At 36.5% G+C, this 22,259-nt stretch overlaps 2 protein-coding genes and 1 pseudogene across 5 annotated transcripts in view; 1 reads left to right on the forward strand and 2 right to left on the reverse strand.

Annotated features, from left to right (window-relative positions):
• Positions 1-2,115, forward strand: part of FGF2 (fibroblast growth factor 2) — a 53,760-nt gene extending 51,645 nt beyond the window's left edge. The window contains exon 3 of the mRNA XM_005899730.3: positions 1,930-2,115. Within this exon, the coding sequence (XP_005899792.1) occupies positions 1,930-2,115 (186 nt within the window). The remainder of the gene's footprint in view (positions 1-1,929) is intronic.
• Positions 2,116-2,595: 480 nt separating this feature from the next.
• The window catches only part of NUDT6 (nudix hydrolase 6), a 59,270-nt gene continuing 39,606 nt past the window's right edge, over positions 2,596-22,259 (reverse strand). For all 4 annotated transcript variants that reach the window (XM_014479412.2, XM_070386481.1, XM_005899729.2 and 1 more), the window contains 2 exons: positions 7,559-7,613; positions 2,596-2,996 (listed from right to left, as the gene is read on the reverse strand). In XM_014479412.2, coding sequence (XP_014334898.2) covers positions 2,599-2,996; positions 7,559-7,613 — 453 coding nt within the window. In that variant the 3' untranslated portion in view covers positions 2,596-2,598. The remainder of the gene's footprint in view (positions 2,997-7,558; positions 7,614-22,259) is intronic.
• On the reverse strand, positions 17,567-19,657 carry LOC102286393 (chondroitin sulfate N-acetylgalactosaminyltransferase 2-like; annotated as a pseudogene).

Consider the following 22,259-nt stretch of genomic DNA (forward strand, 5'->3'; position numbering starts at 1 on the left):
GCAAAAGATGACCAAACTAGATAAATTTGCACTTCAATTTATAAAAGTTAACTGTAGTCAGAACAAGCCAAGTAAAATTCTTATCCCTAGAAGCTGACTAAAGGAGCTAATATTCACTTTTAGGGCTTTTTCAGTACTTTACTTTTAGAACACTGATTATCATGCCAGTTCTTTTCATTGCTGTACTTACATGTTTTTCTCACACTTTATGCCACTCTGTTTATCTTAGAACCAAAGAATCTGGGAAAAGATTCAAGTCTTTTGAATGTGGATTTCCCTAAACCTCAAGTTTCCTAGATTTGAGTATGTAGAAATCAGCTGGAATCTGGTATGCTCATAATACAAAACCATAGGTTTATGTCATGTATCTGTGTACACATGTTGTATTTATATGTGGACATATGTGTGAATTTATATGGTTTTCTATATAAAATTATCATCCTACCCTACTTAACTAATTATAACATAAAATATAATTTTTCTTCTCTTCTCTTAAATTGAGTAAGTCACTTGTTGACTTTTCCCCCCAGAGGTCAGTAAATATCATCAGTGCTGCCCTATGAAGTTGATTTTTGAACATTTACCTGAAATAATGCAACAGCCTATTGGACTCTATAACTTGGAATATTATTTCCAGGTCTCACTATTTGTAAATCTAGCTATTTTCCACCTCCTCTAATAAACTGTTGAAGTAAAATGGCAGAGTAGTTGCCCTTCCCACAAGAGACTGTCTAGATTATTTATTCCTCATTATCTATTAGTGTTTTGAGAATGCTGTGCTGTGCTTAGTTGCTCAGTTGTGTCCGACTCTTTGAGACCCCATGTTCTGCAGCCCACCAGGCTCCTCTGTCCATGGGAATTCTCCAGGCAAGAATACTGGAGTGGGTTGCCATGCCCTCCTCCAGGGGATCTTCCCAACCCAGGGATCGAACCTAGGTCTCCTGCATTGCAGGCAGATCTTTACTGACTGAGCCACCAGGGAAGCCCTTGAAAATGCTAACCGTGTTACAATGTTCCAGTACAATTTTTTGGCATTATATACATTGGCAGTTTTCTGTACAATAAATTATTCTCTTTATGCCTCAGAATCAGTGTTAGTCACTAGGAAAAAACATAATTTAAGGAATAAATTGTTTCTTTGAGTAAAGTATTACTAAAACCCTTCTTTATGGGAAGGTTACCCATGGGTTTCAGTACTAGAGATGCTGCTGCTGCTGCTGCTGCTGCTAAGTCGCTTCAGTCGTGTCCGACTCTGTGCGACCCCATAGATGGCAGCCCAGCAGGCTCCCCCGTCCCTGGGATTCTCCAGGCAAGAACACTGGAGTGGGGTGCCATTTCCTTCTCCAATGCATGAAAGTGAAAAGTGAAAGTGAAGTCGCTCAGTTGTGTGCGACTCTGTGTGACCCCATAGATGGCAGCCCACCAGGCTCCTCCATCCATGGGATTTTCCAGGCAAGAGTACTGGAGTGGGGTGCCATTGCCTTCTCTGGTACTAGAGATGGATGGACCATAAATACCTAAGCGAAAGCCATTGCTTTGCGTTTCCCTAACTTTTTCATGCTTCCTGTTACTGGATTTATCCTTTGTGGAGACCACTGAAAATCTGTTCATGGGATGTTTTAGTTCTGTGCCAGTGTGGTTTTTAGACCACCTGGGTGCTTTTGCTGCCCAATATCTGACCTGTCCGTTGTGAGGCTGCAGGATGGTCCTTGGACTGCTCCTCCAAAGAGATGTGCTTCAAGTTGTACTGCTGACATGCTGTGTTCTGTCCCACATCTTTCTGCAGAATAAGAAACCTGTGTCAGATTTTGGCCTGTTGAGTCTTGCTAGTTTGACTGTCCTGCTGAACCCAAAGCACTGTGTACTATTTCTTTAAATATTTAATATGAAAGTATCACAACAACTACTAATTTTTCCTTTATTTTGCAGAAATGTGTTACAGACGAGTGTTTCTTTTTTGAACGATTGGAGTCTAATAACTACAATACTTACCGGTCAAGGAAATACTCCAGTTGGTATGTGGCACTGAAACGAACTGGGCAGTATAAACTTGGACCCAAAACAGGACCTGGGCAGAAAGCTATACTTTTTCTTCCAATGTCTGCTAAGAGCTGATCTTAATGGCAGCATCTGATCTCATTTTACATGAAGAGGTATATTTCAGAAATGTGTTAATGAAAAAAGAAAAATGTGTACAGTGAGCTGCTCAGTTTGGGTAACTCTTCAGATAACCGTTTATCTAAGAGTAAAATATTTAACCATTGCCTTAGTTTTTTTTTAAAGAAAAAACACAATAACAGCAAAAATTCCTGGAAAATGTATACATTTCCACTTTTTATACAGCATTTCCTTTTATCCAGTGAAACTTACTTAAAGCTACAATCTTTCATACAGTTGCTTCATTTGAAGAGGCTTTTAAAATGTGTACAAACAAGTTTTCTTCATGGAAATTATAGACATTAGAAAATTAAAGTCATATTTAGTTATTAACCCAAATGTCCACTACTTCCTATAATATGGCACACATTAATCTACATGTACAACTTACTTAAACATGTACAACTTACTTAAACATTTTAAAAACATGTAAATATGAATTTAATCCATTCCTGTCATAGTTTTGTAATTGTCTGGCAGTTTCTTGTGATAGAGTTTATAGAACAAGCCTGTGTAAACTGCTGGCAGTTCTTCCATGGTCAGATCAATTTTGTCAAACCCTTCTTTGTACCCATACAGCAGCAGCCTTGCAACTCTGCTTGTTATGGGAGTCGTATTTTTAGTCTTGACTAGATCGCTGAGATTCATCCACTCACACTTTAAGCATTCACGCTGGCAAAAATTTATGGTGAATGAATATGGCTTTAAGCGGCAGATAATATACATATCTGACTTCCCAAAAGCTCCTGGATGGGTGTGCTGTTGCCGAATACTCAGGAGGGATCTGAATTCGGATTTTATACCAGTCTCTTCAAAAACTTCTCGAACTGCTGTATCTCCTACATAAAAGAAAATGTACAAATCAATAACGATCATACTTTTAGAAATTTAATCAAAGATTTTCAGATAAGGAAGCATTATTATGTAAAGATTCAAAAGGTAAAAATTTACCCTAAGAAAAGAAAGCTTTCCCTGTAAACTCTGTCCTCTGGATATCCTGAAAAAACAAAGTATTTTCTTACCACTGTATAGCTAAGAAGCTTTTGAAATAATATTTCTTTGGCTTCTACTTGCAAGCTTACCCATCTATATATATGTATTTTGGGAGTCACATATTTTTAAATTCTTCCTGCTTTATTTCCCAAAAGGTGAAAACATAGGTTGCAAAGCTGTAGTTAATATTCCTGTATATTTTTTCATTATTATCTTGTTCCTGATTATCCATTAAAACTGCCTAAACTGATAAACATTTGAAGTAAGAAAAAGTGATCCATTCTTCTTTACAAAAGTCTGTAGAGCTGCAGAATATATAGAACTAGGAAATGATTCAAATCATCCCTGGTCTCTCCTGGGACTGTCAGGCCTCTGAAGTCATAGGTCGGATTTCGTTATAACCATTTTGTTATGCTCTTCTAGTTATTCTGTCAGTGGAATCCCACCATGGTAATTTCTGGCATTTTCTTTGTTTCTTGCTGTTTCAAAGAACTTGGATTCATTCTTCTAACACCAAAATGCTACAGTCATCAGAAGTTTAAAAAAAAACTTGCAATTTACAGAATTTTATAATATTACCAGGCTTTTAACATTTTATAAAGTTGATTTTTAAATAATACGCAAATTTCTAGGACAGGATTTTTATTGCCATTAACTTATTTTTGTGGCTGCTCTTTCTAAATATCCAGATGAACCTCCTACCTGGGATTTCTGTAATTTTCTGATGCTGTCATTGTCTCCCAAAGTGTTTATGAAAAGCCCTAAAAAAGCTGCCTTCCTTGTCTATTTTCTGGGAAGTTTCACAATTGCCACAAGTATAGATTTTTGTTTAAATATCTTTTAATGCCTTCATTTTCTTGTTTGTCAGGTTGTAAACTGTATTTGGCTTCTCAGTAGTCCTGCTAGTGAGGAATAGGCAAGGAAGAGCAAGTAAACAAGAAATGTTGCAGTGTTTTTTCTAATAACAGCTCTGGAAATAAGCACAGGAAGAGTAGTGTGTAAAATATGACATCTGTCTACCATATTTGAATTCTGTGTGAACGAACTTTTTAATTGAGATTTGCTAAAGATCAAATCAACATGGTTAGAAATTATATTTTTAAACTGAAAATATAGAAAAATATATGTTAAGAAAAGGAAAACTTGGCTTAAGAAAAATAATTGTTGTTGTATTAAAAAACTTGTATTAAGTTTGTTACAGATTGTGGCACTAGTCTTAAATTTTACATGTCATTTGCTGATCTGACTTAAAAATTGTTTAAATGTTTAAAAAGTTCTTTAAACATTTTAAAATGACCATGGGGGTCTTGTTTAGCTCTTAATAACACTAGTCAAGAGTTTAACATTTAGTTCCTGTGTCTAGCCTGCTTGTATGTTATAGAAGCACAGGATGGGGCTGGTGAGTGAATCTGCCGGGCTTAGCCATCACCACAGCAGCTGATTCAAAATCAGCACTGCCTGGATAGTTTGATTCATTTAACTTGAATCATGATGTCATTAACTAGACTAAAAATTAAATGGGCAAATAAGTGCTTTTAGATCTAGAGGAACCAACCCCTTCTATATTAAAATTGAAATCTCTTCTCCAAGGATTTTATGATGAATTAAAAATTTTAATTTAGGTAAAGTGCGTTATTTGCTGGTATTATTTTAAATGTACTGTAAGTAAACTGAATAACGGTTTTATAGATTTGAAGAATATAGGAAAACCAAGAGGGTTTTGTTTTTATTTTTGCTGGTTGAAAGATGTTTAAAAACATCATAGTGTTTTATTTAGTTAAAGGACAGTACTGAAATGGAGTTTATATTTGTTACTTCTATTTTGTAATATTTAATAACAGGATTAGGTTGAAATAAAATAATAGGAAAAACTGTGCAGAATGTGGATTTTCCTGGTGTCTCCCCCTCACTCTGGTACACTGATGAGCTCTGAGCAGACCCCACTGCTTTACAGACCTTTGGCTATACAGGGAGTTCTCTTCCTGTTAGTGCTAATGAGATTTTTTTCCCCCCAGAAAGGCAGCTTCTGTTTTTAACCTTATCTATAGATAGCCTTTCGGAGAAGGCAATGGCACCCCACTCCAGAACTCTTGCCTGGAAAATCCCATGGATGGAGGAGCCTGGTGGGCTGCAGTCCATGGGGTCGCTAAGAGTTGGACACGACTGAGCGACTTCACTTTCACTTTTCACTTTCATGCATTGGAGAAGGAAATGGCAACCCACTCTGGTGTTCTTGCCTGGAGAATCCCGGGGACGAGGGAGCCTGGTGAGCTGCTGTCTATGGGGTCGCAGAGTCGGACACGACTGAAGAGACTTAGCAGCAGCATAGATACCTTTTTGTACTCTGCTTCATTTACCTAATACTTATCAAAGAATGAAGGATTCCAAACAAATGAGCTTCTTATTTTAACTAGTATTTACTGCTTAACAGCCAGTATGAACATTTGCACATTTATGATGGCGGCAGTCCTATTACATACTTTCCTAAAAACAGAGTTTAAAGAAAATAAATAATTCCTGGTTGATTTGGCTTCATCATTAAGAGTAATCTATTACTATACTGTTACAAAACAGAAATGTACTCTACATAGACATGGTCTTTCAGATCTCTATGTCTCTTATCATTTCTAGCTGCTTTCAGAGTTTTATCACTTCTGAGGCAATGCTTCAGTTTTTCCTACTCCTAGGCAATATGGTAAATGCCAGTTGCTGCTTTTTTCTTAATTCCATGTGGCTGGAGGCATTAAAAACAATCTCTGACTAGGTGGGTTGTTGTTATAACCACAAGTATTTTTAAAAAGTAGTGAATTTCTAGTTATATGGACTTGAAATGTTCTGGAGTACACTCAAACCTAAAGTGTACTTACTTACATGGTGTGGAAATGTGTTTATTTACATTTAAATATATCTGAAATTCAGAATATCAATGAAAACTCAAATGAAAAAAGTTATTCATTTGAAAGAAAAAAAAAAAAGTTATTCATTTGAGAAGGCAAGGTTCAGAAGAGGAAGTTATACAAACTTCCTATAGACTGCTATTTGCCCAGTATGGATTAGATAAGGATGTAAAACAGACACTTAACTAGTTCACATGATCTCATATCACATGATAGGGTGAGATAACCAGGAATTCTAGAGTAAATGGCTTTTTCTTTCAGCACTGGCACTACTACAAAATCCTTTTATTTCAACAGAAGACCTAGGGAAGACTAAGCTAAAGGTCAGTGAGCACCTAAAAACCAAAATCTGCTATGATATATTTGTAGTGAAATTTATTTATAGGATGTTAGGAGTTGGCTCTATACTACAAATAGGACATTTTCATCTGTGGAACATTAAAAAAAAATCATTTCAAGTATATATATATACATTTAAAAATAATTTAGGGCACTGCCTTCATATAAATGATGGCTAAAGAGAATAGGGTACATATACACAGTGAGGAAAAAGTCATAGAAAAATAGTTAAGTATGAAATGAGTTATCTATTGATTTATTATGATAAGGACTGTGCCTGACACAATGGTTTAAGGAAGAGACAGGAAAACTCAATTTCTACTCTCGATTTCCTATAAAATCAGTGACATAAAGAATTCTTAGATTATTTCAAACTTCCCTTAGATACTGAGCTCAGTAAATTGTTCTAGGAAATTATCTCTCATTTCAGACTTTCTCACATGAGACATGTTACCATCTTTTGGCTTTCTGACTATCGAAAAAAATAGATAAAATTTCCATAAACAGAAGAATTATACCACCACTGTTCAATAATTGCCTTTAAAATATTTCACATTTCATTTAAAAGTTCTCTTCAACCTTGTGATAAAATGGTCAAGAATTTTTCTAATAGTAAAGTTCCAACAATTTTGTTACGCCGAGTTGCTCAGTTGTGTCTGACTCTTGTGACTCCATGGACTGTAGCCCACCAGGCTCCTCTGTCCATGGGGATTCTCCAGGCAAGAATACTGGAGTGGGTTGCCATGCCCTCCTCCAGGGGATATTTCCAACCAAGGGATCAAACCCAGGTCTCCCTCATTGTAGGCAGATTCTTAATTGTCTGACCTACCAGGGAAACCCTCCAACAATTTTAGTCAAATTCAAAATATCCCTTAATGCTAACCTTAACTGTATATCCAAAGTTTCTCATTTCCAAATTATCTAGAAGCAGTCCTAAGCCAAAAAACGGGTGTTATGCTCTGAATGGTATTATTTATACTAATGGAATAAATTGTAGTGTTAAGTTTTGCTATTAATTTTATATCAGCACTGAATAACTTCTTTGAAATTTTCTGACTTAGTCTAAACCAATTAGAAAGCGTAAAATCTCATTCTCAGCTCTAGAGCAAGAAAGTAAACACATAAATTTATTCAGCATTTTCAAGTCAATTATAAATATATAAGATACCCACCAATATCTTCTCCAGGCTCTGACAGGCCTCCTGGGAACTTCCACATGTTTTTCAGCTGTAGTATTAAATCAGAAAGCAAAGTTAACACAGCTCTTATTTACTAACATACACATACATAGAGATGCCACAGAAGCTACCCATAATGATCAAGGTGGTTGAGAATTTATTTTTTGGTAACTGCCACCAATTTTTTTCAGCTTCCTTCCTCACTCCTTTCTTCTCTCGGGAAACTGCTGACTTGTGAAATCTTTCCTATCTTTTTCTTTAGGAAATAGAAGTGGTTTTTTTTTATGTTAATGTGATAAATTCTGTATGAGTGAAACAGTGGGGGGAACATCTACTGAATTTGTATAGTTAAAAATTTTTGCTGCTAGTTTATTAAAGAATACATGAATCTTACTGATGCTGCTATAAATTAGTAGAAAATATATAAATGTAATCACTAAAGTATGCTATTTTTAATTTTCAATTTACTTTCTATATTGTGTGTCTAATCAGATATATTAATCTTAAGAGTTTTCTTGTTCTCTGTGTTAATGATTTTATGTAAAAATATAATTGTCTTTCCTGGGAAGTGTGAATAAAATTGATTTAAGTTTCTGGCTTTTTGTATACACCATTTCCTGTTCTTGGTGGGGAGGGGCAGGTGGGAAGATCTGATCTAGGACTGGAGATAAATATGAAAACTTGATTTAAAATCATTCTGCAGTAGTATGAAACAATATTCTTATGGCTGACATGATTATTTTTTCCTGTTAGAATTCTGTTAATATCAATCCATCACCATGATAAAAACTGAAGAATTAGAAATTACAACATACTCATAAAGGTGCTGCAGCTTGGAGCCAGTACACCTCATACGCTTCATTCATAAAACAAGTTTATGGACCTTACTGGTGTGCTTTGTGGACCCACTCATTTCCTGGACAAGAGCTCCTTAAAGAATGTGTCATTTCCCAACTATGCTAGGTTGGAGACTAGTGGCATGGTTCCCAGGGTTTCCACAGACTGTTGATTATGTGGGTACAGAGTTCTGGCTTTCCACCCTTCCGTGTCTGCCTCAGACTTGAGATTAATTTATAAAGCACATTATGTTTTTTTTAATGTAGCGATATCTCCAAGTATATCTCAACATTAATGCACTGTCATTGGGGTTCCATTTTGAAATTGTTCCAGAAGCTACATTTCTATAGAAACTATGCAGACTTTTTTTTTTGTGTCTGCTAGGATATTAAACTTCACCACTATAAATTCTACTTCTAAAAAAGAAATGTTATGAGACAAACAAATGCTTCCCCAGAACAGAAACAAATTTTGAAAAAATCTTCACCTGGACCTGATTGTAAGTAATTGGAAATAGTTGAGCTTACAGTTAGTTCTAAGTGGTAGGCTGAGAGGCGTAAGTTTCGTGATTTGAAAAACCTGGTTAATGCTCTAGATAAAATCAATCATTGAGGGGATAAGTCTGCCTTCAACCTTTTTTTTTTTTTTACATTAAAAAATACTCCCACTATCTGGGTTTAGCTATGTAAGTAATAATAATAAATACTAGATAACATATTGAATGTTGACTATGTTCCAGACACTATGCTATGTTTTAAGAAGAACTGTACACATTTACAGTAACCCCATGAGAAACTATTCTTGTTCCCATTTTTTTCCTTTAAATTGAAGTATAGCTGATTTATAATACTGTGTTATAGCAAAGTATATAATGTATAGCAAAGTAATTGAGTTATATACATATTTTTTCATATTCTTTTCCATTATAGATTATTACAAGATATTGAATATTGTTCCCTGTACTATACAGTAAATCCTCATTGCTTATTGTTCCCACTTTAGAACTGATGAAACTGAGGACAAAAGATTTAATAATTTACCTGGAGTGACACAGCCAGTGCATAGTAAACTCATGGTTAAAATCCAGGTGATCTGATTCTAATCATCTCTTAAGAAATTTTAAAAGTTGATTTGGTATTTTCATACTAATCTTTTACCACTATTCACTGCTTTCATATACTTTTTGATCTCTTCTTCAGTTCTGATTGGAACATTCTATATAAAACCAATTAGAATCTGTTGCTTAGTCTGACATTCCTCCAGGAGTTGAGAATTTGAACTAACACCTAGTTTGGTGTCAGATGTCTGTCTACCTCTTGCCTATGAGTTCCCTATCTAGAATCTTCTGATTGGCATGAGATTTATCATTTTGTTAGTGATTTACTAAGATTTCCAGTATATTGGTCCACAGAGGAAAAATTACTGAGGAAGGAGTAAGGTTGGGCTTTGAATATTTTTTAGTTTATTATGTTTTCATCTTTGTTCTCTATCCAATAAAAGAATACAAAACATCTCTCTGCGTCATGTATAAAATTCCATGAACTTTTCCCTGCTAATCTTAAAAAAGAAACTTTCCACTCCCTTTTAAAATAAATATTCTGCTCAGACATTTTTGTGCCTCTTTGCCTTCTGGGTCTTACCCAGCATTCACGTATATGATCCCTCCCTACTTTGAATTAGTGAGGTCATCTAATTCCTGAAGCATATCTGACTTTTACATACTATAAAAAGGAAATTTTTTATAGTATGTAAAAAATTTACATACTATAAAAATTTACATACTATCCTTTTAAGTCATAAAAATGTGGGATTTTAAACTATATTTAGAGTAATTCCATCATAAAGAATGGTGAATGTGATAAATTCTTCCTGTACATTTGCCAATTACAAATCTGATGTTCGTGTGTGTGTGTGGGTGTGCGCACGCACATGCAGGAGTGGCAAACAGAAGAGAGTGTGGATGAGGTACAGTGGTCCCATCTATCACTAAACTGCTAGCCCAAAAAGTAGGCATTATCAACAAAGGGTAACTTTTCAATGCATTCTTAATATTAACAGAGTGTTAGGTATTTTCTCTGTTCAGGCTATTTCAAGTTTAATTGCTCTGCTTCTTTTAAACCTGTCCTGAAGAAAAACTCCCAAATTTAGTGTTTCTAGAATAGATAAAGAGGAACGATTCGTTTTCTGATCCTTTTTCTATTCTTCCAGTCCCATGGACATCTTCTGTTTTCCTAAGCAAATGATTAGCTTCAAGATCTTCCCTGGGTGTGGCTGCTGAAATCCTAACTAGGAATTTGTATAAACAGCAATGCCCCCCCAAAAAAACAAAAAACATTACTTTCTTTCAAGTCAGAAACTAATCTCTGAACAAGGGTTCAGACTTGCTAGTCTATTCCTTTCGGTCCTCTTGTACTATGTGACCTTCTCATTCCTCCCTTACTCCGAGTTGCTCAGAGAGACCTCATTAGCTTTTATTTTCATTGTTTTAACCTTTAATGTTACTGCTCTCACTTTTCAGAATTCAAAGCCACTGTACTTAGAAAATTAACTGAGTGATAGGTCTCAGGCACAGAGAAATTTATGCACAGTACAGCAGGCCAATCACTCTCTTTCTCCTTCTACTACTGTATTTTCTTAATAACATTTACCACCACTTTTATATATATTTTATTATTTGTATCTCATTTAGTTGGTAAGTTGTGTCCGACTCTTATACAACCCCATGGACTGTAGTCTGCTAGGCTCCTCTGTCCATGGGATTTCCCAGGCAAGAATACTGGTGTGGGTTGTCATTTCCTTCTCCAGGGGATCTTCCAGATGAGGGGATAGAACATGCATCTCCTGGCTTGGCAGGTGGATTCTTGACCACTGAGCCACCAGGGAAGCCATTTGTATCTTACCTATTTGAATATAAGCTCCAGATGTAGAAACCTTGCTTTGTTCACTGATATTTACCTAGTGCTTAAAACTCATGAACTCTGTAATGTTTAGTGAATGAATGAAAAGGTCCCTACCATTAATTCAGCTCTTGAGCACCAGGTTTACAATGTCAAGTCACTGTTAGGTCTTGACAGTGATGGGGCAGCAGTAAAAGAACTGTATGGGTAGGAAAGGAGAAAGGACATGTTTAAAGTATCATTTTAGCTTTGAGTCTGAGTGTACATTTGCTTACAGTGAAGGTTAAACTTTCCTCCCTAAGACATGCTTGACACTAATGCCTAGGAGGAGTGAATCACTTAAAGAAAAACCGGCTCAGATGTCTGAAAATATGCTTATTAGTTATTTATGGCTAATAGCTATCATCAGGGCTTCCCTGGTGAGTCACATGGTAAAGAATCCGCCTGCAATGCAGGAGACCTGGGTTTGATCCTTGAGTTGGGAAGATCCCCTAGAGGAGGGCATGGCAACCCATTCCAGCATTCTTGCCTAGAGAATCTCCATGGACACAGGAGCCTGGCAGGGTACAGTCCACCGAGTCTCAAAGAGTTGGACATGACTGAGCGACTAAGCATAGCACAGCTATCATCAACCTCAGATAGACAGATGATACCACTAATGGCAGAAAGTGAAGAAGAATTAAAGAGCCTCTTGATGAAGGTGAAAGAGGAGAGTGAAAAAGCTGGCTTAAAACTCAACATTCAAAAAATGAAGACCACGGCATCTGGTCCTGTCATTTCATGTCAAATAGATGGGGAAAATGGGGAACCAGTGTCAGATTTCATTTACTTGGGCTCCATAATCAATGCGGATGGTGACTGCAGCCACAAATTTAAAAGACACTTGCTCCTTGGGAAGTATAGTTATGACAAACCTAGACAGTGTATCAAAAAGTAGAGATACCACTTCGCTGACAAAGGTCCAGATAGTCAAAGCTATGGTTTTTCCAGTAGTCATGTATGGATATGAGAGTTGTACCATAAAGAAGGTTGAGCACTGAAGAACTGATGCTTTCTAACTGTGGTGTTGGAGAAGACTTGAGAGTCCCTTGGGCAGTGAGATCAAACTACTCAATCCTAAAGGAAATCAACTGTGAACATTTATTGGAAAGGCTGATGCTGAATCTTTTGGCCACCTGATGTGAAGAGCCAACTCACTGGAAACAACCCAGATGCTGGGAAAGATTGAGGGCCAGAGAAGGGGGTGACAGAAGATGAGACGGTTACTGACTCAGTGGACATAAGTTTGAGCAAACTCAGGGAAATAGTGAAGGACAGGAACACCTGGCATGCTGCAGTTCATGGAGTTGCAAAGAGTCAGACACAACTTAGCAACTGAACAACAACAGCAACAATAGCTATCATGCTTAAATTCCACCTAAAACCAAAATAATTACATTATAATTAATATAACAGCATCTCACTTTATACTTTTTATTACAACATTGAGCTATATAAGAATACTCAGTTTTCACATTTTATTACTCCATTAGATAAATCTGGTTATAACAAAAAAATCAAAATCCTAAGTAAGAGTGTCACTTCTATTTAATCCACAAAGAAACCAAAGTCTTATATTAATATAATGTGAATTTGTTTCTAACTTTTGCCAATCCCAACTGCCTAGAGGCATAAGGGGAATCATGATTAGATTCTGAGAAGCAGTACTTTCTTATTCTTAAAGAACCAGTCATTGGCAAGACTGAAAATCAGCAAATGAAGAATCTGGATGCCCAATGCTCTAGTTTGGTGGTTCTCAAACTTGACCATGCACCTAAATCACCTGGAGGGCTTGTTAACACATCAGTTGTTGAGTAGTATCCCCAGAGTCTGAAATCAGGCCTGGGGGTGGAGCAGAGGTGTGAGCACATGTGGTTTCCAAGAAGTTGATGCTATTACTGTCCCTCAGTTTCAAATTCACCCTCCATGCTCTGCCTAGTGATGCTAGAGCTGGGACTTCACTAACCAGTTTGTTTTGCCAACTGACTCCCTTAAGCCTCTACCAACAGACCGCAGAGCTGGGGGAGGAAGAAAGGAGAAAGAAAGCTCCTCCTGTCTGCTTCCTGTGCCTTTTCCACGTGCCTGTGGGTCTTGTATCGCTTCAGCATGTTGCTTCATTCTGGCAGTGGCAGGGCCTTCCCATAACAACAGTCACATCCACTTTGCAGTTTTCTAGCATTTCCTACCTAAGCTTCATTGTGCCCTCTCTTCAAAGGTATCAGAAAGCTGATGCTTCATTTGCAGAGGTCTGGGCCCCATGTCCTCCGAGTTCAGAGACAACAACAGGAGTTGAACAGCATTTCTTATTAGAGATTTAATTAGCTATGGGCAGTCCCAGATGAAGGGATGCACAACCTACCAGAATGGCATAAAGATGACTTTAAACCACAGACATCTAAGATACAACAAGATGTAGAAAGAAGCCTTTCCTGAGATTCCCTTTATCAGATTAAAGGGAAAGCATTCTGAGAATGAAGCTGCCATAAATCCCTTCTAGGGGAACTTCCAGCCAGGAAGGAAACTAACCTTTAGTACCTGATGAGAAACTGTATACACATACTTTATCAGAAGCTGCCATACCTTCTAAAATTACTCTAGCTCCTTCACTTAATCATCTTCCTTTTCTCCAGAATACTTTTTCTTCACACTTTTGTTCTAACCTCTCTTCTTGTACTACTAAAGTATCACTGCTGGTACCTGAATTGAATGAAATTGTTAATCTCAGCAACAGACAAAGGCATCTGTACTATATATTAAAAAAAAAAAAAAAAAACTATCTCCCTAAAAACAAACCCCATTCAAGTGAAGTTTTGTATCCTAATATATAGGTATTGCCATACAACTACTGACTCCCTCAAATTCAGGTATTAATTCATTTTATGTTTTCATTTGCTTTATTTTAATGAACAGATTCCTCTCTAGGCTTAAATTCTCATTCAGTTGTGTAATGATGAAAAAGTTATTCAAAGTTTTTCCGAAAAATGGAGATGATAGTATGGGAAAATTTTTGTGGAAATATTTTATGTCATCACAGTGATCATCATTTATGTGATTTTATTTCTATTAAATAGCAAAACATGATGGAATTAATTTTTTTTTAGCCTGAAAACCTCATCATCAGGATCAGGAATGTGTACTATAACAGAAGAACAGGTGACTCGGGGAACGTCAAGTGTTAGCAAATGGTTAGTTATGAATTTTTACAAGGCTGGAAGCCATAGCAGAGCTGGTGCTACCACTTTACCTGGGTTTTTAATCCTCTTCAGATATGGTTCCAAGAGATACCAAATAAACCATTTAGGAACTTATGCAGAGTTATTTACTCAAAAGTCTCCCCAGCTTAAAGGTATGACCTTCAATTGACCCTAAAGGCAATTGATACCCCAAAGAATCTGGAGGCAGAAGATGGAAAACTCTCCACTTGTGTCTTTGTAAGTAAATGTTACAGGATGAATAATGGCTAAAACAATGCCACTTTGGATAGGTCTCTTGGAATTTTTGTTTAGTCATTAAGTCTTGGGTCTCCCTTTGTTTCTTGACTACCTTGGAAAACACTAGCAATTATTTCTTTGAAAATAAGATGAGCAAAACTAGAGAAGCACTGATTGCAGTCATGATTAACTGAGAATCAGAGTTTTTAGTCATTTATAGTGGAGTTTATGCAAATTTATACATACTTTTGACCACAGTCCTGTTTTAAAAATGTAGCTCAACTCAATTCTTTCCTTTTCAATTGCTGTAATACAGATTGCTCTGGAAGTTTGATTTCTCCAAACTGAACCTGTTAAATCATGTTTTGACAGATCTTATAAGGGAAAAAAAACACACACCCCCAAAACATCATGCGGTCTAGGTTTGGAGTAAGACAGGTCAGCCCTAACTGCCGGGGAAGCCCTTTTCTTTTTTTCAGACTGCAACCCAATTTTTAATATTTTTAGACTTAGGTTTGTTTTCTATGAATTTCCATGTTTTAATAAATGAGTAATTATATAAATAGATTCTTACTTGGTTGATCTACCAAACCTGAAAAACTGCTTAGAGTGGAGACATCATGTTAGCCTGGCTGTCTTTCATTCTCTGTTGAAGTTCTTAATTTTATTTGACAAAGTCATTTCCAAAATTGTGTTATTTTAATATCTTAAAAGTTTACCCTTTTCAAAACCAGATTACATCTGGTACCCTGCTATATATGTACATAAGAGGATAGGGAGCATTACAGTACTGGGGTATTTAATTTGTGATCACCAAATCTAACTCAATTTCATAAATGGTGCAAATTAGGTCCCCAGAGGCTCATAGATATGCCCAGAGTTGTTTCTTTGAACCCAGGTCTCCTGACCCAATTTTGTTTGTACAACTTCTTATGTCACCTGAGCCTAAAAAAGAATAAATAAATTTTGGTGATACTGCTGGTTCTTCAAATGCATGGAAAAGACAATTAAAGGGATACACTTAAAAGACAGTAAAACCTTTTATAATATCTCTTTAGAAGTGTTTTTTATATACCAAAGTATAGATTTTTTTCAAACTTAGCAAAAGAAATGAACCAATTTATGTTACTTGTATATCCTTGTATGGAATCTGTCAATAATGTAATGTTTGGGCATATCATTCATCTGCCATATTGCAGAGAGTTACAATACTTTAGTATAAGCCAATTTAACTGAACAAAATCCTAAATAAGTTCTCTGACCTTAGGTATTCAATTATATATAAGCCCCTTTGGTCTAAGGGTTGTAAGACCTGAATGATAAAATGATAAAATAATGACTACAGGAACTCTTCTTTTGTGGGTTAGAGTAGGATAAGTTAAAGAACATCTGTTGTCCCTCCTAATTTCATGGAGAATAGGGAAATAGCTGTATGTCTGTGAAACTGTTACTCAGTGTTTGAAATTGAATGTGAAGAGAATCAGGGCTTATTACTTTCAAACAAAATGAGTTAATTTAGGTTTTGACTAAATTTTTTTAAACAATTACTCTGAAATTGCACTGACTAGACTGGTTCCACTACTACATTATCTGCATGATTTTGGGTAAATAGCCCCTCTATATGCCTTTCACCCTATCTCTAGTTTCTAGATCTAGCAGTTTACCCTATGGTAAAAGATCCCTGTGAGATAAACAACATAATATAATCCCGAATATAATTTCTTATTCACCTTGTCTCATTACCATAATTTATACCTCAATTAAAGCATCATTCTATCTGCAAGTAATATATTTCTTTAAAATATTCTGTAATTTAGATTTCCATTTAGATAAACTTCTCCTCTTCCTCTTTTCTCAATCACTGTAACCTTATGGTATACCTCATTAAATTGTTTTCTCCCTTCAGTGAAACTCCCTCGAAACTCAAACTAATAATGCAAATACAGATGGAGCAAAATTAACATATTAGAAGAAAAGGATAAAAAATACATATGGATCCATGCTGAGACAATACAAAACAAAAACCACATACCACTATGCTATGAGGAGGATCCTGAGCGCACCCTGGCCCAGGTTAACTGATGTTCTCAGACATCCCAGATGTTCCCAGTGCCCTGCACTTTAATATAATTAACTGCTCCGTTAAAGATGTTTCTATGTCTATTTCTGTTTGTTCAAAACAGTCTATAGCAACTTTGACTCCTAATCCTGAACATGACAATAAAGCAGTACCACATTATGTTTTTAGTCAAGTCATAGATTATAACCTAAGTATTTTCAACTCTTACTCATCTGTTTAAAACCAGACATTTAGGGAGCTAAGCAACATAACTGGTTGGAGATTTCAGATATATCATTTAACTATCCTCTGCTTCAGTGAGAAAGGATCCCTAAAGCTACTGATGAAAAATCTTCAATTAAAAATCAAGCAGGCTGACTCAGTGGTGGGCAGGTGAAGAACCTTTGCCCACAAAATCATCTATAACACTCCAGTTTTCTTTGCAAGACCAGGCTGCTCCTGACCCACCATTACAACACAACCAGGGTTCACATCAAAATATGAAGTCGAATAGACACTAATTCAAAACTACTTTTGGAACAAATGTCAGATTTTGATCTGTCAATGGTTCCATAGTGCAGTTGTCTTACAAAGCAGAGGCTCTGCATCACAACACTTGACTTTTCCTCCACTGAACATACCAAGTTAAACTGCTAAAGTAAAATAAGGCCTGAAAGAGGTACTGCATTTGAAATTATAATTAAGGCTAAATAAATACGGCTGGCTTGTGGTTCAAACTAATGTGCCAGTGATTATGTTAACCAAGTTTCGCTTTTTGTCCTCTAGCCTGTTTGTGAAGATGGTTCTCTCTCTCCTCCCAAGACCAGCATTCCCAGATGTGAGAGTGAGGCCTCCTTCATGGCTTTGGACTAGATACATATATGGTGGTGCTCAAAGGTTAACTTATCAGCACAGCGTTTCTCACGACAGAGTGCAAAAGACCAGGAATGGGCGTTTGCATCACAGTTAGGTCACCATGAAAGTATTTTCAATGAAAATGAACATCTTATCCACCCCCACCTTCTACTTCGATGTCAAATCCACCAACAGTTAGGTGGATGAATACTGAAAGTCATTCCAAAGCCAAAGAGCTTGCCAAAAGCTGGACCCCTCTTCATGAACCAGTTGCTGCTCCACAAGTGGCAGAACATCCTGACTGGCACAAATGATGGCAGGGTTGTAAAGACAATACCACAGGGTGAAACACCCTTCTTACTTGGTTCAGCATTTAACTGGCAGCTGTTAAGGTATTCAGCTGATAAATATGTATCAACATCACAAAAAAACATGAAGATCTTTCCCTGTTTCTCAAGCTCAGACACCTACATTTAGTCCTTATCTATGATTAAACTCTTCATTCAATGAGACCAAAAAGGTGTTAATTGTGAAAATTAGACTCATCTGCTACAGATTTTAGGCTAGAACAGACTCTAGATTAGTCCTTCTTTACAAAATACATCACTGTGAGATTAATTCTCTAGTCCTGATGCATATATACATCCCTGAAGTTCTGCATAAACTGTGCCAATACTTGAGTTCTTCTAGCAAGTGGCAAAATAATATTAATCATGGATCTAGTGGTCAATCATCTGATTCTTCACTTTCATGAGAGGTCAAAAAGGGTGGGAAGAGGATCGATCACATGTCTATACACTGTAAGATCTGTTTTCTTCAAAAAAGAGTTCATAATGTGTGCCCATATCTCTCAGTGTAATAATACCCTTCTATGATATAATTTTCATTAAATATCAGTTTCTCTCCAAGAGTACCATCCTCCTATTCATCCTATTCATCATTTTCATCTTCATGATTAATGTCCTCTAAGCAAGCTTCAATAATTGCTACCAATTCATCTCACTTCAGTTCAGTTCAGTTGCTCAGTCGTGTCCGACTCTTTGCGACCCCATGAATTGCAGTACGCCAGGCCTCCCTGTCCATCACCAACTCCCGGAGTTCACTCAAACTCACGTCCATCGAGTTGGTGATGCCATCCAGCTATCTCATCCTCTGTTGTCCCCTTCTCCTCCTGCCACCAATCCCTCCCAGCATCAGAGTCTTTTCCAATGAGTCAACTCTTCACATGAGGTGGCCAAAGTACTGGAGTTTCAGCTTTAGCATCATTCCTTCCAAAGAACACCCAGGACTGATCTCCTTTAGAATGGACTGGTTGGATCTCACTTATCTTTCTTTTTAAAATTTATTTATTTTTAACTGGAGGATAATTGCTTTATAATATTGTGTTTCTTTCTGCCATATAGCAACATGAGTCATCCATAGTATAAGTATGTCCCCTCCCTCTTACACCTCCCTCCCACCTTCCACCCCTACTTCTCTTTTCTAACAGGCTTTTCCTTAGGATAGTGAGTGAGATTCATTACCAACTGCAATACTTTCATTGCAGTAAAACATTCAAAGGGAATGACTCCATAAGGTAGTCTGGCTCCTATGCTAACTTCAGCTTTATCAATTTGAGAATGAAGAGACTCCAAAAGATCCTAGGTAGTTGTTCTTTATTGCCTTGATAGCCTTTGCTATTAGCCCCTATAATATACTCTAACAATAACATCTTCTCACTCATTTCCTGTAATTCTTCTTTTAATTGGGACATTTAGCCTTTCAGACTGGTTGCCCAGTTTGATAATGTTCTCACTTATGTAGGAGGGTTTGATAAAACTCTGCCATAACTTTCCATAATGATACTAGTAAGAGATGCATTTGCAGTCTCGGGGGCACATTCCATAAAGTGCAAAAATAATAAACTGGAGACTAAAGAGAGACCTAACAGCAGCCAGTAGGTCCTGCTGTGAAGAATCAATCATTTTCTAGGCATTCTTATTAATGTGAACTTGCCTAATGAGATAAGTGCTTTACTTGTTCATACCTTTAGCAAAACGTTATCAAAAACTACAAGAGTCAAGGAAAGACATTACATAATGATCAAGCGTTCAACCTAAGAAGATACACAGTTGTAAATATATATGCACCCAACATAGGAGCATCTCAATATATAAGGCAAATGCTAAAAGCCATAAAAGGGGAAATCAACAGTAATACAATAATAGTGGGGAAAATTAACACCCCACTCACATCCAATGGACAGATCATCAGGCAGAAAATTAGTAAGGAAACACAAGCCTTAAATGATACATTAGACCACACAGACTTGACTGATATGTTCAGGACATTCCATATGAAAGAAGCAGAATACATTTTATTCTCAAGAGCACATGAAACATTCTCCAGGTTAGATGACATACTGGGACACAAATAAAGCCCTGATAAATTTAAGAAAACTGAAATCATACCAAACATCTTTCCTGATCACAACACTATGAGATTGGGAATCAACTACAGGAAAAAAAAAAAACTGTAAAAAACACCAATACATGGAGGCTAAAAAGCATGCCACTAAATAACCAAGGATCACTGAAGAAATCAAAGAGGAAATGGAAAACAGAAAACCTAGAGACAAATGGCTATGAAAACAAGACAATCCATAACCTATGGGACATGACAAAAGCAGTTCTAAGAGGCAAGTTTATAGCAATACAATCTTACCTCAGGAAACAAGAAAAATCGCAAATAAACAACCTAACCTTACACTTAAAACAACTAGAGAAAGAACAAACAAAAGCCAAAGTTAGAAGGAAAGAAAGTATAAGGATCAGAGCAGAAATAAGTGAAACAGAGGCAAAGAAAAAAACAGCAAACATCAATGAAACTAAAATCCGGTTCTCTGAGAAAATAAACTAAACTGATAAAACCTTTAGGCAGACACATCAAGAAAGGGAAAGGCCTCAAATCAATACAATTAGAAATAAAAAGCAGAAGTTACAATGGACATCACAGAAATACAAAGGATCATATGGGCTACTACAAGCAACTATATGCCAATAAAATGGACAACCTAGAAGAAATGGACAAATTCTTAGAAAAGTATAACTGTCCAAGAACAAACCAGGATGAAATGAAAAATATAAACAAACCAATCACAAGTACTGAAATTAAAATTATGATTAAAAATCTACCAACAAAAGTTCAGGACCAGATGGCTTCACAGGTGAATTCTATCAAACATCTAGAGACTAGTTAACACTTATTCTCAAACTCTTCTCAAAAATGCAGAGTAAATAATAATCCCAAGCTCATTCTACACAGCCATCATCACTCTGATACCAAAACCAGACAGATACCACAAAAAATCTTTTACAGGCCAATAACACTAATGAACATAGACACAAAAATCCTCAACAAAATACTAGCAAACCGAATCCAACAGTGCATTAAAAGGATTATACACCAGGATCAAGAGAGATTTATTCCAGAGATGCAAAGATTCTTCAATATGTGCAAACCAATCAGTGTGATATACCATATTAACAGACTGAAAAATAAGCATCATCTTAAGAGATGCAGAAAACACTTTTGATCAAATTCAACATCCATTTATGATAAACATTCCAGAAAGTGGGCATGGGGCTAGGGAACTTACTGCAACATAATAAAGGCCATTTATGACAAACCCCTGTCAAACTCCTTTCTCCAGAGGGTGTGATGGTTGGATGGTATGACCAACTCGATGGACATGAGTTTGAGCAAGATCCAGGAGATGGTGAAGGATAGGGAAGCCTGGTGTGCTGCAGTCCATGGGGACGCAAAGAGTCTGACATGACTAAGCGACTGAACAACAATGACAAACCCAGAGCAGACATGATTCTCAAAGGTTAAAAACTGAAAGGATTTCCTCTAAGATCAGAAACAAGACAAGGATGTTCACTCCACCTTTATTCAACATAGTTTTGGAAGACCCAGCCACAGCAATGAGGGCAGAAAAATAAAAAGGAATCTAAATTAAAAAAAGAAATAAAACTGTCCCTGTTCACAGATGAAATGATACTATACATACAAAATCCTAAAGATGCTACCAGAAAACTACTAGAGATCAATGAATCTGGTAAAGCTGCAGGATACAAAAATAATACACAGAAATTCATTGCATTTCTATACATTAACAATGAAAGATCTGAAAGAGAAATTATGAAACAATCCCATTTACCACTGTATCAAAAAGAATAAAATGTCTAGGAATGAACCTAAGGAGGCCAAAGACGTGTACCCAGAAAACTGTAAGATACTGATGAAAGAAATCAAAGATGATACAAACAGGTAGAGAGCTGTACCATGTTCTTGGATTTTAAGAATAAATATTGTCAAAATGACTGTATTACCCATAGTGATCTACCGATTCAATGCAATCTGTATCAAATTACCAATCCATTTTTCATAGAAGTAGAACAAAATATTTTACAATTCGTATTGTCAGCCATGGCAACTGCCATGGGTGCTTACCATCTACCTTTACAAGGATTAAATCATGTGCTGCAGCTGCTGACTTTCAACAACCCTTGAAGGAGTTCAGGGTGGAGAGCAGA

The sequence above is a fragment of the Bos mutus genome, chromosome 17, assembly GCF_027580195.1.
Source record: "Bos mutus isolate GX-2022 chromosome 17, NWIPB_WYAK_1.1, whole genome shotgun sequence".
In the NCBI taxonomy this organism is placed as follows: domain Eukaryota; kingdom Metazoa; phylum Chordata; class Mammalia; order Artiodactyla; family Bovidae; genus Bos; species Bos mutus.